General features: G+C 37.1%; 2 protein-coding genes across 6 annotated transcripts in view; both read left to right on the top strand.

Annotated features, from left to right (window-relative positions):
- LOC125668523 (mismatch repair endonuclease PMS2-like) overlaps positions 1-16,977 on the top strand; it is a 48,884-nt gene extending 31,907 nt beyond the window's left edge. For 3 of the 5 annotated variants that reach the window (XM_056161862.1, XM_056161860.1, XM_056161861.1), the window contains 12 exons: positions 1,114-1,225; positions 6,857-7,695; positions 7,850-7,934; positions 8,231-8,330; positions 9,441-9,477; positions 9,646-9,776; positions 13,583-13,683; positions 14,255-14,323; positions 15,140-15,177; positions 16,371-16,475; positions 16,571-16,606; positions 16,712-16,977. In XM_056161862.1, coding sequence (XP_056017837.1) covers positions 1,114-1,225; positions 6,857-7,695; positions 7,850-7,934; positions 8,231-8,330; positions 9,441-9,477; positions 9,646-9,776; positions 13,583-13,683; positions 14,255-14,323; positions 15,140-15,177; positions 16,371-16,475; positions 16,571-16,606; positions 16,712-16,774 — 1,716 coding nt within the window. In that variant the 3' untranslated portion in view covers positions 16,775-16,977. Of the gene's footprint in view, positions 1-1,113; positions 1,226-6,856; positions 7,696-7,849; positions 7,935-8,230; positions 8,331-9,246; positions 9,293-9,440; positions 9,478-9,645; positions 9,777-13,582; positions 13,684-14,254; positions 14,324-15,139; positions 15,178-16,370; positions 16,476-16,570; positions 16,607-16,711 lie in introns of those variants that run through there. The other 2 variants (XM_056161863.1, XM_056161864.1) reach the window with 2 other exon arrangements.
- A 125-nt stretch (positions 16,978-17,102) lies between these two features.
- The window catches only part of LOC125669685 (serine/threonine-protein phosphatase alpha-2 isoform-like), a 28,504-nt gene continuing 26,134 nt past the window's right edge, over positions 17,103-19,472 (top strand). The window contains exon 1 of the mRNA XM_056161866.1: positions 17,103-19,472. This exon is cut by the window's right edge and continues 346 nt beyond it. The gene's annotated coding sequence lies outside the window, so the exon portion shown is untranslated.

Genomic DNA, 19,472 nt, shown 5'->3' with positions numbered 1-19,472 from the left:
ATCACATTTCTCATTGGATTTTTATCAAACTTTAAGAAAAAAAACGGTTTTCATAAAAAATGTGGATACCTAGGTATGCATTTTCAAGTTTGAATTTAAAAGTTTGAGATTACTAGAGAAGGAGAATTTAATCCTAATCTGAGGGGATGTTCCGCATTGTTCTTCCCTTGTTTGATGTCCTCTTATGGTGACCACAAGAAATTATTTAAAGATCACTTCAGTGAAAGTAATTTTTATCCCTCTCAAAAATTATCTTCTGGAAACCAATTCTAAAAAGTTTGCTTTGTTTGATCACCTTGATCTTCAGTCTTGAACATCAACATTTTAAATAGACCTTTTCTCGTATTTCAAAAGTTACATTTATTACTTTGGATGAAAAGTATTTTTAGCTCACCTGAGCTGAAAGCTCGAGTGAGATTTTCTGATCGCCTGTTGTCCGTCATCTGTCCGCCTGTCTAAACTTTTTACAATTTTTACTTTTCCTCCAGAACCTCTGGGCCAATTTCAACCAAACTTGGTAAAAAGCATTCTTGGGTGAAAGGCTTTCAAGTTAATTCAAATGAAGGGCCATACCTCTTCAAAGGGAAGATAACCACAAAAAAGCAAAAATAGGGTGGAGTCATTTAAAAATCTTCTCCTCAAGAACCGCTGGGCCAGAAGAGCTGAAATTTACATGAAAGCTTCCTGACATAGTGTAGATTCAAGTTTTGTTTAAAACCGTGACCTCTAGGTGTAGGTTTGGGCCTCAATAGGATTCAAAGTCTTAAATGCAAATATGTAGGGAAAATCTTTAATCTTTAAATATGGTCCAAGGTGACTCAGGTGAGTGATGTTGCTCATGGACCTCTTGTTTATTCCTGTTAAAATATTGTTGTGGAAATGGTAACCTGGACACTTATGACATTGAAAATCTATCTTCATGAACCATATACATATACAGAGGTTTCAGTTGATAGCTTAAGGAGGGATGTTCAGGAAACTGTGAACATATGAACAGTCTACACACACACAAAACCCCAAACTTTCAATACCCTCAACTTCAATAAACAGAAAGCTATGTACATTGTATATCACATATTTTATATTTATGATTACATTACTGTTATATATCAGATTTCAGCACTAAGTAACCTAAAGAGAAAGTTTTCAAGTTCATTTTCCAAAACTGAGTCTCCCTCAGGAGCTGCATCACCCTCTCAGAAAGACAGAAGCCCTGCCTCCAAACGTGTGTATACTTTATCCTGGTTTGTTTGTTTGTTTGCTTTTTCTTTTCTTTTTTCTTTTTTTTTTTTTTTTTTACAAATAAGTGTGCAGGGAGTAATCTAGATAAAATTCATAGCTGATAGGCTGCATTTTCCCCTTTAAAATATGCCTTGTGTCAAAATTCCAGTAATGTAATACATACTAGAAATAATCTAGATAAAATTCATAGCTGATAGGCTGCATTTTCCCCTTTAAAATATGCCTTGTGTCAAAATTCCAGTAATGTAATACATACTAGAAATTTTCCCCTTGCACTAAAAGGGGAAAACAGAAATTTTGAGAGTTCTAAACATGCTGAGATCTTAGAAGTCCTTGATAATATTTTGAATTTTTTTATAATTTCATTTGAGGGTCTTTGCTTCATCTATTCCAACCTACCCCCAGCAGGGTGGTTTCCTGCAGTTGAAGTGGTCCCTTGGATTCTTATCTAATTTCCTTATTATTACAAAAAAGTTAATTTTCCCCAAAATTTTGATTAATCTCTGCTTTATAACTAAAAATCCAATTAGACTGATGCATGGTTGATTGACTTTGATATAAATATTTAACCTGCTGATATGGAAGAATAGATGTTTTTTATGCCCCCGGAATTAAAGGTTCAGGGGGCATATAGATTTTGTCTGTCCGTCTGTGGCAAAAAACTTTTACCCTGGTAATATCTTTTACACCATAAGAAGTAGACCTTTCATATTTGATATGTGTATACCTTGTGGCAAGACCTTTTCAACGATACCAGGCTAGGAGGTTATAAAAGTTGGCTCGGGCTCCAGCTCCAACTCTAGCTCGAAAACAAGATTTGGAGTATGGCTCCAAATAATTTTAGGTTATAAAAACTGGCTCAAGCTCTGGCTCCAAATCAGGCTCGAAAGTTGTCTTGAAATTTTGAGCCGGAGCACATACTCGAAATGTGGGTTATAAAACTTTTGAGTAAGGAAATCATACTCCAAATGGAGTATGCCATACTTAAATATCAAGTAAGCTCAATAGCTTACTTGAGATTTAAAGTATGTACTCAAAGTGTCGTTTGCTTTTATAAAAATGGCTGCATGCCGACAAATGCCAATTAGGAAATGTGCTCCACACAATATCAGAGACAGATCATGCAACCCTTTAGAAGAATTATCTGCAGATGATGTTTTTGCAAGATATATTTTCCTACCACACACCATTATGGATCTCTTGCGTCAGCTGCCAGACATATCTCCAACTCAGCGGAACCTTCCAATTCCACCCCTCCTTCAATTACAAGTAACGCTGAGATTTCTATGTTGGATTTTACAGCTTTTATAGGGCTTGAAATATGTCCTATGTAGTCATTTTTACTATTTTCTGTCATTTTTAATGTGAAATTGATGAAATAACGCAAATTTTAAGGGTTTTTGGAAAAAAAGTAAGTTCTCCCCAAAAAAAGTTATTAGATAAATCAAAATTTTGTCATTAATTCTCTGAGAGTAAAAGAAATTATTGCTTTCTTTTATCGTTTACATTATTCTAAACAAGATACCATGATTTACCTTAAATTCTATAAGTTTGGGGGGGGGTTACTGTCCCTGTAACGTTCTACTTCCCCACTTAAACGGTGAACGCAAAGCGGAATATTTCGGATTTTACCCTTGATTGTACTTATTTTATAACAAATATATATATATATATATATATATATATATAAGCACGAAAACCCAACAACACCCTACTTTCATAAAGTGTCGGATCTGAGAAGATACAAGACCAGTAAAGAAATTTATAAAAGCACCGAAAAGGCAGTTAAACAACAGTGTATTATTCTTGTTACCAATGTAGTTTATTGATACTTGTCGTTTTTCGTGATGTGTGTTATTCAGGGCCGTAAATTACATGGAGGCGGAGGAGGCAGCTGCCTCCTCCAACTTTTGAGCCAAAAAAAATTAAAATTTAAAGTTCATTAGAATTTATGTTGTTTCCAATAACTAAGAACATGATACCTCCCTTAAAAAGCATTCCAAATCTTTCTTTTAGAATGAGTTAGTCAAGTAACATCTTAGAAGGCCCTAGAATCAAGGATTTTGCACGAAACGTGTTCAGTGTGCACAAAATGTGCTCAGCGTCTGGGGGCCTGGGCGGCCCCCAGACCCCCGCCTAATTTCCTGCCTCCTCCAAATTGAAGGTTAATTTATGGCCCTGTTATTTGTTTATGTAATATACGTCGATAAAGACGCGGGTTGCGTCGAAAATTTGAGTTTTAAATAACCAACAGTGTCGTGGCCTTTTCAGTGCTTTTATAAAGCACAGAAAATTTCACTTTATTTGGATACCCACTTCCGCCCCTACCCGGGGTTGAACTCACGACCTGCAGAACCAAATCTCCTAGCTAGGCAAGTCAAAAAACTTGCTTTCGATGACGATGGAATTCTCGCCACGCTGTCACATGCTACACGGTCACTGAGAATGGAAATGGGATACAGTTATTTAATGTACATTTAAGAGGATCATACATGATACACATTGCATCGAAATATTTCACACACACACACACACACACACACACACACACACACACACACACACACACACACATATAGAAAAAACTCTAAACACTTTGTTGAAATATTTCGACCGTGTTACCGGTCTTCTTCAGTCGAAACACGGCTGAAGAAGACCAGTAACACGGTCGAAATATTTATATTTATATGTATATATGTTCTACAGTTCTGAATACATCTGTATGTCTATTTCTCATGAAATGATCGTAAAAAGGGTGGTATAGGTACCTCATGTTGATGCCAGAACGCTTCTAAATAGTATAAAAGGTTCATTCCCACGTACAGTTTGTGTAATTCACTATATTGCAACTACATGTACAGTATATCGACCTGAGGAAATAATCTCAGAATTAATGTATGTACGAAATAGTGTCACCATGAATTACATTTAGATTGTGCAATATATATTTGATGCGGATAAAACTGTTTATTGTATACTGAACTACACGTATATTATATGTAGGACAGAAATGTCCGAGAAAAAATTACATCTTTATATTAGAGATTGATTGATTGATTGTATCTTGCTTAACGTCTCGCTCGAGAATATTTCACCCATATGGAGACGTCACCAAGACCGGTGAAGGGCTTCAAATTTAAGCCTATGCTCGGCGTTTACGGCCATTGAGCAGTGAGGGTTCTTTAGCGTGCCACACCTACTGTGACACGAGTCATCCGTTTTTAAGGTAATCTCCGAGGACCTGTGACATTCACATCTTATGCCGAGCGTTTGGCGATGGAACTGTCACTACCTGTTTTAACGACTTAGGTCTGTCGCGGCCGGGATTCGAACCCCGGCCTTCCGCATGCGGGGCAAACGCTCCAACCTCTCTGTTTCAAAAGTTGGGGAAAGGAGTAAATACATTTATTGACAATGTCTTTCATAAACATAGGCGTAAAATAATCAGAAATACTTGTCAAATCAGTTTGACATTTTGGCACGATTGTGCATTGAAATGTAGCATCAAGTTACTTTTTTAAGATAGCAGGGGGGGGGGGGGGGGGGGGGCTTAAGGAAAAAAGATGACTTGTGTAAAATTCTTGTGAAGTGAGACAAAATAATAATAATTATATAGTAAATTGTACTTTTACCCAACCTTGTAAATGCAAAAATGATAATTGGGGGGGGGGGGGGGGGGGGGATGTGAGGTATTTATTGATTGTCATAAACTGCCTAATTTTTGTACATGTACCAGCACTCATCCTGTGTAACGTGTGCATGTATAAGGGTTGAATTCATAACTGCAGGTTCTTACATTCTTCTCTCATTCAGAACTAACACCCCCCCCCCCACTTTTAAACCAAACAATAATTATGTTTTGTAATATAATGAAAATGATTTATTCTATTTTGGTGAGTGATTTGCAATTTTCCTTGAATTTTCAGTTGATAATCCTGACATTTGAACTTTATAAATTTAATTTTTGATATAAGAAAATTAAAGTTTACTTTCACTCTTACGCACACGTTCCTTTTTCATTTTTGCCTTGCTATGAAGATCGATCCTTTCACTTTGGTGTAACGGCGATTTGTAAACGGTGAACGCAAAACTGTAAACGGAGAGCGAACGGGAAAATGGTAAAGTATCTAATGGACACAGACTACCAATTATTTTGCTATACATTCCTTTATAACATAAAAATTAATATAAAAAATTCCACCACCTCAACTTACCTGAAATTTGACACAGACTTAGAGCAATTCAGGTCCAAAAATATTGGTGAATTTCAGGAAAATCCACCACACACAAGTCCTGTTATGACACCGGAAGTAACCCCTACCCTACATATTTCCCTTTCCCTTTGAGAAGCAGATAAACAATGGCCTATTTACACCCTTCCTACTACACACTTAAGAGCAGAATTTCCCATTATTATCAAAAAAAAAATTTCCAGACCCTCTTCTTTCCATCTATGCCCTATAATAAACACAAATCCACCCCACATACAAATCCCAGGAATTTTTAAGAAAAAAACTCTATTTATAAACGGGCACTACAATGAAATAGGGGTAAAATTAGTAGTCTGTAACCTAATGTTTCAGGGATTGTAAATCCGCCACTGGCTATACAGCTCTGCAGACGATAGCGAAATTTTATGTTGTAAATGTCTATGATATATACATGATACACAGTAAAAATGGTAATATACATGCATATATATATATATATAGCCCTTTATATTTACAGAAATTACATCTAATTCAACGAATATTTCTTTTTAAAAAACATTTAGAACGTTTTAGCAAAGTACTGGCACTAAATAACTCTTATAAGGATTGGAATATTGCTGTGAACTGCCGTCAACATAAACACATGGGCGCCGCCATTACGGAAGAAGTCTAAAAAAGGCCGCTTGTGCAATTAAAAATAGTTTTGAGTACGAGCTCGAAAACTGGAGTAAGTACTCCTAGGAGTACATACTCGAAATGTTTTATAACCTTAGAATCTGACCACGTACTCCTAGGAGTATGATTTTGAATTCGAGCTAGAGTTGGAGCTGGAGCCCGAGTCAACTTTTATAACCTCCTAGCCAGATTTGTTGACCTTGTGACCTTGACAATGACCTAGTTTTTGGTAATTTAAAAAGAATTTAACCTTGGTCATATCTTTTACAACATATTCAATTCAATTTCAATTCAATTTATTTATTGACATCACCATGTTGGCATACAGTCAAAATAACAAACAAATGACATATAACAAAAAAAAAGAAAGAAAGATATGAGGTTCAGCTTTCATATTTGGCATGTGTATTCCTTGTGGCAAGACCTTTCCATTTATACCAAATTCTTTAACCTGGTGACCAGAACATTGACCTTTGATCTGTGTTTTGAAAATTCTAGTATAAGCCATATCTTTCAATTCATATTAAAGAGGTACTGTTTTTATATAAAGCATGTGCATTTTTTGTAAGAAGAGATTACTAACAATACCAGATTTGTTGACCTGTCACCTTGAAATTGACCTCTGACCTACTTTGAAAATTATTCACTTAAATGTTGTAATCTGGGGGCATCAGTGTTTCACAAGCATTTCTTGTTTTATGCTTTAGAAGGTCTTTCATGTGTTTTAGAAAGAAGACTTGATAAGTTTGTTTTCAAGACTTCTCCCAGAAAAGAACTGAGGGATGGGGTGAAAGAAATGTATTCTCCACAGCAGGAGAAATCTGATTCAGAGGACACTGTTATCATACTAGAAGAGGACATAACAAAGTCTTCAGATTTAACTAAAGGGGGACAAATTGCAAAGAGTTTCGCATCAGAGAATGGCCTTACAATGGGGCCAGATGGAGACTGTCCTAAGACAGATATGAAGATTGTATTTCACAGTCACTCAGACCAATCAGAGATAACAGAAGGCACTGCCGCCACTTTAGGCTTAAACTCAGAGGATGGAATCTCAAACTGTAACCCATTGTGTTCAAAAGAAATTAATGACATGTCTTTAACTTCCCAAAATGAGTCAGGAGAACAGAATCTTAAATGTTCAGTCACTGGTACATCTTCCGTGTCCAAATTACAGGACAGTGCAAATTGTCTGAAGTCTTCCATTGATGATTCCACTGCCTCCAGTATGTGTTCAGAAAAAACCAGTGAAGATGTTAGGGAGTGTTCTGATGATGTATTGTGTTCAGATTTTATACCCAGTGATATTGTGAAGGATATCAAAGCCTGTGGTGATGTCACAATGTGTTCAGAAGACACTGACTTGTTAGCTGGTACCACGGGGTGTTTGGAGGACACTCAGTTGTGTTCAGATAGTATTTCTGGTAATACTAGTAATGTTTCAAAGAGAGTCAATGATGATAAACTTAAGAACTTGGATCACTTGTGTAAAACCAACAGTATATGTTCAGATCTGACAGGAAGTTCTTCACCCACAGAAAACAATCAGCTGGCAGTCACAAGTCTGGTACATGTATATTAAATTACTGATTCTTTACAAATCTGTTCACTAAAATCATTTATCCATCACTTGATCTTAAAAATATTTTTAAATTGAAATATTAAACTTGTTATATTTATGTACACTTGTCAATGAACTTGGTGTGTTTGACTGATTTTAGGACCAGAAAGAATCTCATTCCAGGAGAGAGACATATGTACAGTTCAATTTTACACAACTTAAAGAGAAATTTCAGTCAGCATCAAGTATGTGTCTTATTGCATTGCGATACATGTACGCTTTAGTAAATTATATTCCCCAAAAGTACATCAGTTGGAGCATTCATTGACATTTATGAATACTTAAACATACACATTCTAGCTCTGTAGTTTCAAATTCGAAAATGAATGTATGGAGGGAGCATTTATAGGCAATGCCTGTTGTCCAATCCATTTATGTTTTCTAATTCGAAAATGTGCTAATACGCTGCACTATTCCAGTTATCTTAAGAATGCATAAATGTGCAGTGTAAGTAATGTATTTGTAATCTATCAACTTTCAGGAAAAAGGACTAGCGAAAATGAGATGTATAGGAGATTCCGCGCTGTGATCTCCCCCAATGAGAACCAATCTGCAGAGGAGGAACTCAACAGGGAAATCTCGTAAATTTTTTATTGCTACTGTATTTTGATTAAGGAAGGGAATTACTGTATTTTGAATTCTAACTTTGATCTTACTATATTACACTTTTAATTCCTTGTTACGTAAAACATTTCAATTTACATTCTTTTAAAATTCTGAATTTTATTTATGTCAGCCTGCCCCGAAATAAGTCAAACACGTATAAAAGATAAAAATGGTCATTTATTGAATAAATAAATGACAATCAAAAGTAACGTATATACAAGCACATACATGTATATAGAAAAATCCAATCCCTGAAGTAGCACCCAATATAAAAGTACAAAAGTAAAGCATCATCATCTCATAATATACCTCTCAATAGGAGTGACATATATACCTTCAAAAGTGGGTACTGCAGAAATTGCTACATGACATCCTAATTCCATGTCACATTATTATATTCCAATTTTTCCATTTGTTTTCATCTTGCTTCATCCTTACATCTTTGATTAGATTATTGACATTCTTGATTCCATCTCACCTTATTGCATTTTCGCATTATTCTAACTTAGACTGTGCACAACTTGACATTCTTAATTTGATCGAGATTCAATCTATAGTTCCGACACCCAGTAAATGAAAGTTCACATTTAAAATTTAAAGATATCCTTGTCAAAAAAGACACCTCCATCTCCCACTCGTACATGCCTGGTTCTGTGTTGTATTGAATGCATGTGCACTGTAAATATATACAACTGAACCCTCTACGTGTTTCAGTCCATGATCCAAACTGTTTTTACTGATTATCAATCACCTATTAAAATGCTCTTTTAATTTATCATTAGAAAAATGATATTGGAGGTTAGCATGCAGTAAAAAGCCAAAAAAAATTTCACATGTTTTATGCTGTTTCAAGAATTTGGAATTATGATGACATATTATAAAAATTCATAGGTGTATGACATCATGAGAGACAGGTAGTTGACGTCATTAGAGACAGGTAGTTGACATCAATTTTTTAATGGTGGATGGATACTTTACCCATATTAATGTTTTTAAATATTTGAAAATTTACAAGACGGAATTATGCCCTTTATGAAGATATTTCTTTGTAATGTATGAATTTTATATTTAAAATTTTTTTTCAGAAAAAGTATGTTTAGAGAGATGGAGATCCTTGGACAGGTATGATGCTCACTAGCTTTGGTATTTTATGTGCAATTTTAAAACTTCAAGTGAATTACTATAATGACCAATTTTATACGACCACAGAAAAGATGAATTGGGTCAGTTTTTGGACTCCTGAAAAACTAAATAACACAAATGTACATGCAAATCAATAAATTTTTTCAGTTCAACCTCGGCTTCATTATAGTGAAGTTGGACAATGACTTGTTTATAGTTGACCAGCATGCAACAGATGAGAAGTACAACTTTGAGATGCTTCAGCAGCATACAGTGATTCAGTGTCAGAAGCTGATACAGTAAGTAGACACACAGTGATTCAGTGTCAGAAGCTGATACAGTAAGTAGACAGCACACAGTGATTCAGTGTCAGAAGCTGATACAGTAAGTAGGCAGCACACAGTGATTCAGTGTCAGAAGCTGATACAGTAAGTAGACAGCACACAGTGATTCAGTGTCAGAAGCTGATACAGTAAGTAGACAGCACACAGTGATTCAGTGTCAGAAGCTGATACAGTAAGTAGACAGCACACAGTGATTCAGTGTCAGAAGCTGATACAGTAAATAGGCAGCACACAGTGATTCAGTGTCAGAAGCTGATACAGTAAGTAGACAACATACAGTGATTCAGTGTCAGAAGCTGATACAGTAAGTAGACAGCACACAGTGATTCAGTGTCAGAAGCTGATACAGTAAGTAGACAGCACACAGTGATTCAGTGTCAGAAGCTGATACAGTAAATAGGCAGCACACAGTGATTCAGTGTCAGAAGCTGATACAGTAAGTAGACAACATACAGTGATTCAGTGTCAGAAGCTGATACAGTAAGTAGACAGCACACAGTGATTCAGTGTTAGAAGCTGATACAGTAAGTAGACACAGCAGTGATTCAGTGTCAGAAGCTGATACAGTAAGTAGACAGCACACAGTGATTCAGTGTCAGAAGCTGATACAGTAAATAGGCAGCACACAGTGATTCAGTGTCAGAAGCTGATACAGTAAGTAGACAGCACACAGTGATTCAGTGTCAGAAGCTGATACAGTAAGTAGACACACAGTGATTCAGTGTCAGAAGCTGATACAGTAAGTAGGCACACAGTGATTCAGTGTCAGAAGCTGATACAGTAAATAGACACACAGTGATTCAGTGTCAGAAGCTGATACAGTAAGTAGGCAACATACAGTGATTCAGTGTCAGAAGCTGATACAGTAAGTAGACAGCATACAGTGATTCAGTGTCAGAAGCTGATACAGTAAGTAGACACACAGTGATTCAGTGTCAGAAGCTGATACAGTAAGTAGGCACACAGTGATTCAGTGTCAGAAGCTGATACAGTAAGTAGACACACAGTGATTCAGTGTCAGAAGCTGATACAGTAAGTAGACAGCACACAGTGATTCAGTGTCAGAAGCTGATACAGTAAGTAGACAGCACACAGTGATTCAGTGTCAGAAGCTGATACAGTAAGTAGACAGCACACAGTGATTCAGTGTCAGAAGCTGATACAGTAAATAGGCAGCACACAGTGATTCAGTGTCAGAAGCTGATACAGTAAGTAGACAACATACAGTGATTCAGTGTCAGAAGCTGATACAGTAAGTAGACAGCACACAGTGATTCAGTGTCAGAAGCTGATACAGTAAGTAGACAGCACACAGTGATTCAGTGTCAGAAGCTGATACAGTAAATAGGCAGCACACAGTGATTCAGTGTCAGAAGCTGATACAGTAAGTAGACAGCACACAGTGATTCAGTGTCAGAAGCTGATACAGTAAGTAGACAGCACACAGTGATTCAGTGTCAGAAGCTGATACAGTAAGTAGACAACATACAGTGATTCAGTGTCAGAAGCTGATACAGTAAGTAGACAACATACAGTGATTCAGTGTCAGAAGCTGATACAGTAAGTAGACAGCACACAGTGATTCAGTGTTAGAAGCTGATACAGTAAGTAGACACAGCAGTGATTCAGTGTCAGAAGCTGATACAGTAAGTAGACAGCACACAGTGATTCAGTGTCAGAAGCTGATACAGTAAATAGGCAGCACACAGTGATTCAGTGTCAGAAGCTGATACAGTAAGTAGACACACAGTGATTCAGTGTCAGAAGCTGATACAGTAAGTAGACACACAGTGATTCAGTGTCAGAAGCTGATACAGTAAGTAGGCACACAGTGATTCAGTGTCAGAAGCTGATACAGTAAGTAGACACAGCAGTGATTCAGTGTCAGAAGCTGATACAGTAAGTAGGCACACAGTGATTCAGTGTCAGAAGCTGATACAGTAAGTAGACAGCACACAGTGATTCAGTGTCAGAAGCTGATACAGTAAGTAGGCAGCACACAGTGATTCAGTGTCAGAAGCTGATACAGTAAGTAGACAGCACACAGTGATTCAGTGTCAGAAGCTGATACAGTAAGTAGACAACATACAGTGATTCAGTGTCAGAAGCTGATACAGTAAGTAGACACACAGTGATTCAGTGTCAGAAGCTGATACAGTAAGTAGACAACATACAGTGATTCAGTGTCAGAAGCTGATACAGTAAGTAGGCAGCACACAGTGATTCAGTGTCAGAAGCTGATACAGTAAGTAGACAGCACACAGTGATTCAGTGTCAGAAGCTGATACAGTAAGTAGACAGCACACAGTGATTCAGTGTCAGAAGCTGATACAGTAAGTAGACAGCACACAGTGATTCAGTGTCAGAAGCTGATACAGTAAGTAGACAGCACAGCAGTGATTCAGTGTCAGAAGCTGATACAGTAAGTAGACACACAGTGATTCAGTGTCAGAAGCTGATACAGTAAGTAGACACACAGTGATTCAGTGTCAGAAGCTGATACAGTAAGTAGACACACAGTGATTCAGTGTCAGAAGCTGATACAGTAAATAGGCAGCACACAGTGATTCAGTGTCAGAAGCTGATACAGTAAGTAGACACACAGTGATTCAGTGTCAGAAGCTGATACAGTAAGTAGACACACAGTGATTCAGTGTCAGAAGCTGATACAGTAAGTAGACAACATACAGTGATTCAGTGTCAGAAGCTGATACAGTAAGTAGACAGCACACAGTGATTCAGTGTCAGAAGCTGATACAGTAAATAGACAGCACACAGTGATTCAGTGTCAGAAGCTGATACAGTAAGTAGACACACAGTGATTCAGTGTCAGAAGCTGATACAGTAAGTAGACACAGCAGTGATTCAGTGTCAGAAGCTGATACAGTAAGTAGACACACAGTGATTCAGTGTCAGAAGCTGATACAGTAAGTAGACACAGCAGTGATTCAGTGTCAGAAGCTGATACAGTAAGTAGACACACAGTGATTCAGTGTCAGAAGCTGATACAGTAAGTAGACACAGTGATTCAGTGTCAGAAGCTGATACAGTAAGTAGGCACACATCTGATGCTGATAGGCACAAAATCAACTGTGTTTTACCATTTATTCATTCAGTTTATGTGTCAGGGTCATCAGTGTACCTGGGTTTTTAGGTCAACTGGAAATAATTAGGTGACCCATTCAGGCTAATGCGTTCTGTTTGAAATGGACCAGTGATTCTTGAGAATTCGAAAAAGTTCACAATTTGTTACAGTATTAGAATATACATGTATTTGAGAATGTTATAGAAATATTTTCAAGAACCACAAGGGTGCGATTTTGCAGATTGATATACAAGCATCTCCATGAAGTGTAGGTTCATCTTGATGTAGTGAGCTATCTAAAACAACAATGATATAATTTCTCAAATCAATATGCAAGCATCCTCATATAGCATAAAATCAAATCTGTTCATGTCATGACTCTCAGCTTAGGTGGAGCCGCAAGTAGGAGACCATAACTGTACATTGGAAAATACAATAACTCAGATGAGCAATGTGGACCATGGACCTCTTGTCTAACCTTTTAAAGTAGTGCACATGATACAGTTTGATATTGAAAGTAATGTTGCAGTCGATACTTTTGCTAAAAATTTGATATCACTTTGGAACACATGAATACTGACAATAACCATGGCCAGTGCCCACTGCATTAACAGTGGAAATTTAGTTCAGACATGCATAAACATTGAACTTCAGTGTGTTTTTAAACATCTTGCAGACCCCAGAACCTGGAACTTACAGCCAGCAATGAAACCATTCTGAATGACAACCTGGAGGTGTTCAAGAAAAATGGATTTGATTTTATCATAGATGAAAGTGGTATGTGTATTATTAAATACATGTTTTGCTGTATATACTTACACAATGATGGATCATAAAATGGTGACAGGTACAGTAAAACATGCTTATAATGAACACACTTATAATGAATTTATTCTTATTGTCAAGTGATATTTATTCCCTTATAAGAGGAAAATAAAAATTTTACTGGGTATAATGAAGTTTGGTTATAACGAACTGTTTTTCACTGGCCCTAAAGGTTCGCTATAACTGTGTTTTACTGTATGATGATTGTGTCTCTATATTACTGTTATTTGTGATAATGCTTAATTTTGTGAAACCAGTCATTTGTGAAAATTTAGTTCTCATGAATAAACTTATAGATATAGAAGACTATAGTATTAAAATAATGATCTACGAAAGTTACATCTCGTGAATAGATACGTCATTGTATCCTTCCAAAATAAGGTATCATGAAATGAAAGTGATGTACAGTAGGTTTTCCATGTCCACCTCTTAACTTGGACACTTTGAGGCTGACAGGCATCAAAGTTTGTCAGTTATTACAGAAAAACAAGATGCATAGTTATCTTGTCTGATGTCTTTACAGCCCCTCCCATGCAGAGGGTAAGGCTTACGTCAATCCCGGTCAGCAGGAACTGGACATTTGGCAAGGAGGGTATGAAGATATGGTGACACAAATTGATGATAATTAGAGGGTTTATGGTTATGTTTTTCATTTTCTAGTAACTATATATTGCTCATGCACAATGACTGTACTTTCGGTTGAAACATTTACAATTTGTCCCAGGTGATTGTTTCAAAGGCGACTCCAGGTTATTACATGAACTTTATATTTCATATACATGTGTGAATAACACTAAAGTAATTCCTTCTAATACAAAGTTTATCACTATCCGTGTGAATGGTTTGCTGCATCACTACAAATATCTTAGGAGTGAAGGCTTGATACATGCAGAGGATTTCCCCAAAAGTCAGCAAAAGCATCAACCTCAGTCATTGTTAAAGATGCTCTTAAATAATTTGGTTTAAGTGTATCACGTTTGTAGACAACCCTGACTGTTTAGTTTGCATTCACTAGATAAGGGTTTATCATATATCAAATGTTCTTCTAATCAGCAATTAAAACAGGCATTCAGAAAGTAGAAAGAATGGGACCCTTTAAAAACTTTTTTTTATAATACATGTAGTTTATTTCTGAAGTGAATATAATCAAAACACAGATGCTAAGTCACAATGTTTAATATAAGAATCATGTGTTACTCAGTATATTTATCAATGTTTTGTGTATAGTGCTAAGCATGAAAAAATATTAGGGATAGATAATTGATAGAAGCACGGGGTAAATTCAACATTGTTGTTTATGCAAATTACCCTATGCTTTCAAACTACACATTTCTAATTGATATAGAAAAGATGTGGAGAATTAGTTTTCTGATGTGTATTTTACATACAGTATTTTTAATTTTTACAGACATTGAAGAACTGATATTTATGCTCTCGGACTCTCCAGTAAGTCTGACAATAATCTTCATCATATGAAATGATGAAACTTTTCAGATTTTTATTCGAAAGTCATAATTTACTGAAAACTGACATATCAACATATTACTTTGATATTTTTGTTGTCAACTGACAATGTATAGTGTTTGTACCTTTCATACCTACATGTATGTAAAGAATAGGTAAAACGTTTTTTCCTGCTAAATTTATTTCATCTGTGTATTTTTTTTATAATATATGCCCGCATAAAAATGCGGGTGTATTATGCTATACTGCTGTTGTTTGTCTGTCTGTCCCTTTAACTTTGTCTTCGCAACTCCTCCTAAACCCTTCGGGGGATTTTGATGAAACTTGGTAAAAAGAAAGATCACAATGTAGAGCTGTGCATATTGCAAGGGGAATACTGTCCAATGTTTTTTAAAGGAGTTGTGGCCCTTGGACTTAATTTTTTCTATTCAAAATACTTTGTCTTCGCAACTTCTCCTAAACCCTTTGGGGAATTTTAATGAATTTTGGTACAAAGAAAGATCGCAATGTGGAGGTGTGCATACTGCGAGGGGAATACTGTCCAATGTTTTTTTTAAAGGTGTTGGGGTTTTTTCTATTCAAAACACTTTGTCTTCCCAACTCTTCCCCTATGTGGGATTTTGATGAAACTTGGTAGAAAGAAAGATCACGATGTGGAGATGTGCATATGACAAGGAGAATGCTACATCACTATTTTTGAAGTAATTAGGGCCCTTGGACTTAGATTTATTGTATGCAAGTGCCTTGTCTTCGCAACTCCTCTTAAACCCTTTGGATGATTTCAATGAAACTTGGTACAAAGGATGATCACAATGTGTAGATGTGCATATTACTAGGGGAATGCTGTCCCACTATTTTTGAAGGAGTTACAGCCCTTGGACTTAGATTATACATTGTTATTACAACTCCGACGAAATCCTTTTTTGGATAATCCTTTCTTACTTGTTCAAATTTCTTGGTCAATAATGTATGCGGGTATATCATGTACTGGTTTAGTGGTGCCCTATTGTTTAGATATGTATTTGTTTTGATAATGATTATTTCCTACAGACATTAGGTAAACATTATGTAAACAATGCCCTGTTTAATGAAGTGTGTATTGATCTGTACTTCACTCTCTAGGATTGTTTACCTTAGTTTCTGAATGTGCCTGGAATTGTTTATTTTAATTTCAGAATGTGATGTGTCGGCCTTCTCGAGTTCGTCAAATGTTTGCATCAAGAGCCTGCAGAAAATCTATCATGATTGGCACTGCATTAAAGAAGTCAGAAATGAAAAGGGTACTTGATAAATGTTACTTAAATAGAAATGAATATCAAATTCAGAGTTTTTAGATATCACTAAATACAGGTATATATCGGTTTTCTTTCCCTAGCTTGTATGCCATATGGGAGAAATAGAACAGCCTTGGGTATGTACTTTTTTTCATTGTGAGAAATATTTTACTATTGGATGCCCAAAATTAAGTTAACATTCATCAGAATGATCATTTATTAATTGCTGATTTTTCTTTCAGAACTGTCCTCATGGGAGGCCTACAATGAGACACCTCATCAATTTAGATATGGTTCCAAAGTAGCCGCCAACAGGAAAATATGTACAACGAACAAAAATAAACAATTATTTTATCATAGAAAGTAGAGTTGAACATGTATAGAAAAAAATGAACACTTGGGCTTTACCATCTTCGCATGGCAAGTGTCTGATTTGCTTGCCGTCATTTCTGTAGACTTGGCTTCTGAAGATGGAGATCTACATATTAAATAAGATCTGATTTTCTCACCATGCTTACATGTACCTCTGGAAAATCGAAACAGCAAGTACAGTACACCTTTGGTATCTCATGTTAGGATTATCTAGCAAATAACTTTAAAATATCTTGGGCTTTCGAGATATTTAGATGAATGTTCCGTGTCGCGGTACCTTATGAACAGAGGCTCCGTGTCGCGGTACTTTATGAACAGAGGCTCCGTATCGCGGTACCTTATGAACAGAGGCTCCGTGTCGCGGTACCTTATAAACAGAGGCTCCGTGTCGCGGTACCTTATAAACAGAGGCTCCGTGTCGCGGTACCTTATAAACAGAGGCTCCGTATCGCGGTACCTTATAAACAGAGGCTCCGTATCGCGGTACCTTATAAACAGAGGCTCCGTGTCGCGGTACCTTATAAACAGAGGCTCCGTGTCGCGGTACCTTATGAACAGAGACTCCGTGTCGCGGTACCTTATGAACAAAGGCTCCGTATCGCGGTACCTTATAAACAGAGGCTCCGTGTCGCGGTACCTTATAAACAGAGGCTCCGTGTCGCGGTACCTTATAAACAGAGCCTCCGTGTCGCGGTACCTTATAAACAGAGGCTCCGTATCGCGGTACCTTATAAACAGAGCCCCCGTTTTGCGGTACCTTATAAACAGAGGTTCCTAAATCGTCAGGAGATCATTAATTCAATTGAACAGAGCAATGATTAAATAATTGCGCGCATTAATTGAATTAATGACCTTTTCAACTGTAGCGCGCATTAAATCAGTTATTGATATTATCAATATTCATTTGAAGAAAACAACAATTAAATTATATAGCGCTCATCAGTTCAGAATAATTGGTACTATGAACAATTCAGTTAATGCGCACAATATACATGTAACTCAGACTTGAAGATATTATTACTGATTTGATTGATTGTATATTGTTTTTTAACATCCCGCTCGAGAATCTTTCATTTGTATGGAGACGTCACCAATGCCGGTGAAGGGCTGCAAAATTTAGGCCTATGGTCGGCGCTTATGCCCTTTGAGCAGGGATGGATCTTTATCTGCCACACCTGCTGTGACATGGTACATCGGTTTTTGCGATCTCATCCGAAGGACCGCCCAATTTAGTCGCGCCTCTTACGACAAACAAGGGGTACTGAGGACCTATAATTCTACATTAAATTATTTGAAGAAATCTTGAATTGTTTCGCGCATCAAATGAATTAATGATATCTTCAAATAATGAAAGATATCTTCAGTTATTTGAGTCAATTTTAATCTGGCGCTCTATGTATTCATACAAATCTGCTGTTCTGAACATTGTTCGGCCCAGGGGGGGGGGGGGGGGGGTCTGGGTGCCCCCCCCCCTTTCGTCAGAAAATTTTGCTAATAAAGGTGGAAAAAAAACACCCTATTTTGAGGGTACCCCCTTTGAAAACCAAAATTAATGGTAGACCACCCCCCACCCTTGAAAAATTCCCGGATCCGCCTCTTTTCCGTTAAGTCAAGAAATTTCTCGATTTCGCAGAAAAAGGTCAGCGATGTTGGGATGTTCTTGTTCAGCAGTTCGTGAGAAGTACAACTGTAACTACCCTATTCACTACCATTTTTCTCACATCGGAAGGAGCATTGGTATTTCATGGCCCAACATTTGAACAAACTTGAATACTCAAAGATGATGTTTTGTTGCAAGTTTCATTGAAATTGGCTCGGTAGTTCTGGAGAAGTAGAAAATGTGAAAAGTTTCATTGAAATTGGCTCGGTAGTTCTGGAGAAGTAGAAAATGTGAAAAGTTTCATTGAAATTGGCTCGGTAGTTCTGGAGAAGTAGAAAATGTGAAAAGTTTATGGCACCAACGACGGACGAGGTATATCAATAAACTATAAAAGGCACCAGCGGTAAAGTAGGATTCGTCCATGCCTGATCCAATGCCACATTTCATGTGATAAGTTAAATGTTGATGTTATACAGAACTCGAGATCATCCTAGTTTAAGCTCAATATGTATGCCGCGTGCACCCCCCTCACCACCACCACAGCAGTGGCGGATTGGGGTTGGGGTTGGGAAACTCCCCTCGCTCTTTTTTTTTTTTTTTTTTTGAATCAACAAGACAAGTTTATTTTGTTTGTTTAATTTCTATAAAGTGGTGACTATAAATGAAAGGAATTCAGTCCATTTTGAATAAATATTTAAAAAAAAAAATCCCGGCGGAGACACCCCCAATGGGAGGAGGTTACCCCCTCCCCCTTGCATGTCATACCTCCCCCTTCAGGCCTCACCCCCCCCCCCCCCCCATACATACACACACAGTAAAAGCTAGATCCGCCACCGCTGGCAGGCAGGCGTATGACAGAGAGAGGCCTCTCTATGTGATCGACCAACGGTTCCGTTGAGGAATGGTAAAAATAATTCATTTCACTACTGAGAAATTATATAAACGTGCATGTAGCGAGATCTGAGCAGCTATTAAAGAATTGAGAAAATCAGAAAGAAACTTTTGAAAATGTACACATCATCAAATCACTG

The sequence above is a fragment of the Ostrea edulis genome, chromosome 4 (genome assembly GCF_947568905.1).
Source record: "Ostrea edulis chromosome 4, xbOstEdul1.1, whole genome shotgun sequence".
Lineage (NCBI taxonomy): Eukaryota > Metazoa > Mollusca > Bivalvia > Ostreida > Ostreidae > Ostrea > Ostrea edulis.
The sequence above is the reverse complement of the archived record's forward strand: the minus strand, read 5'-3'. Positions and strand labels throughout refer to the sequence as shown.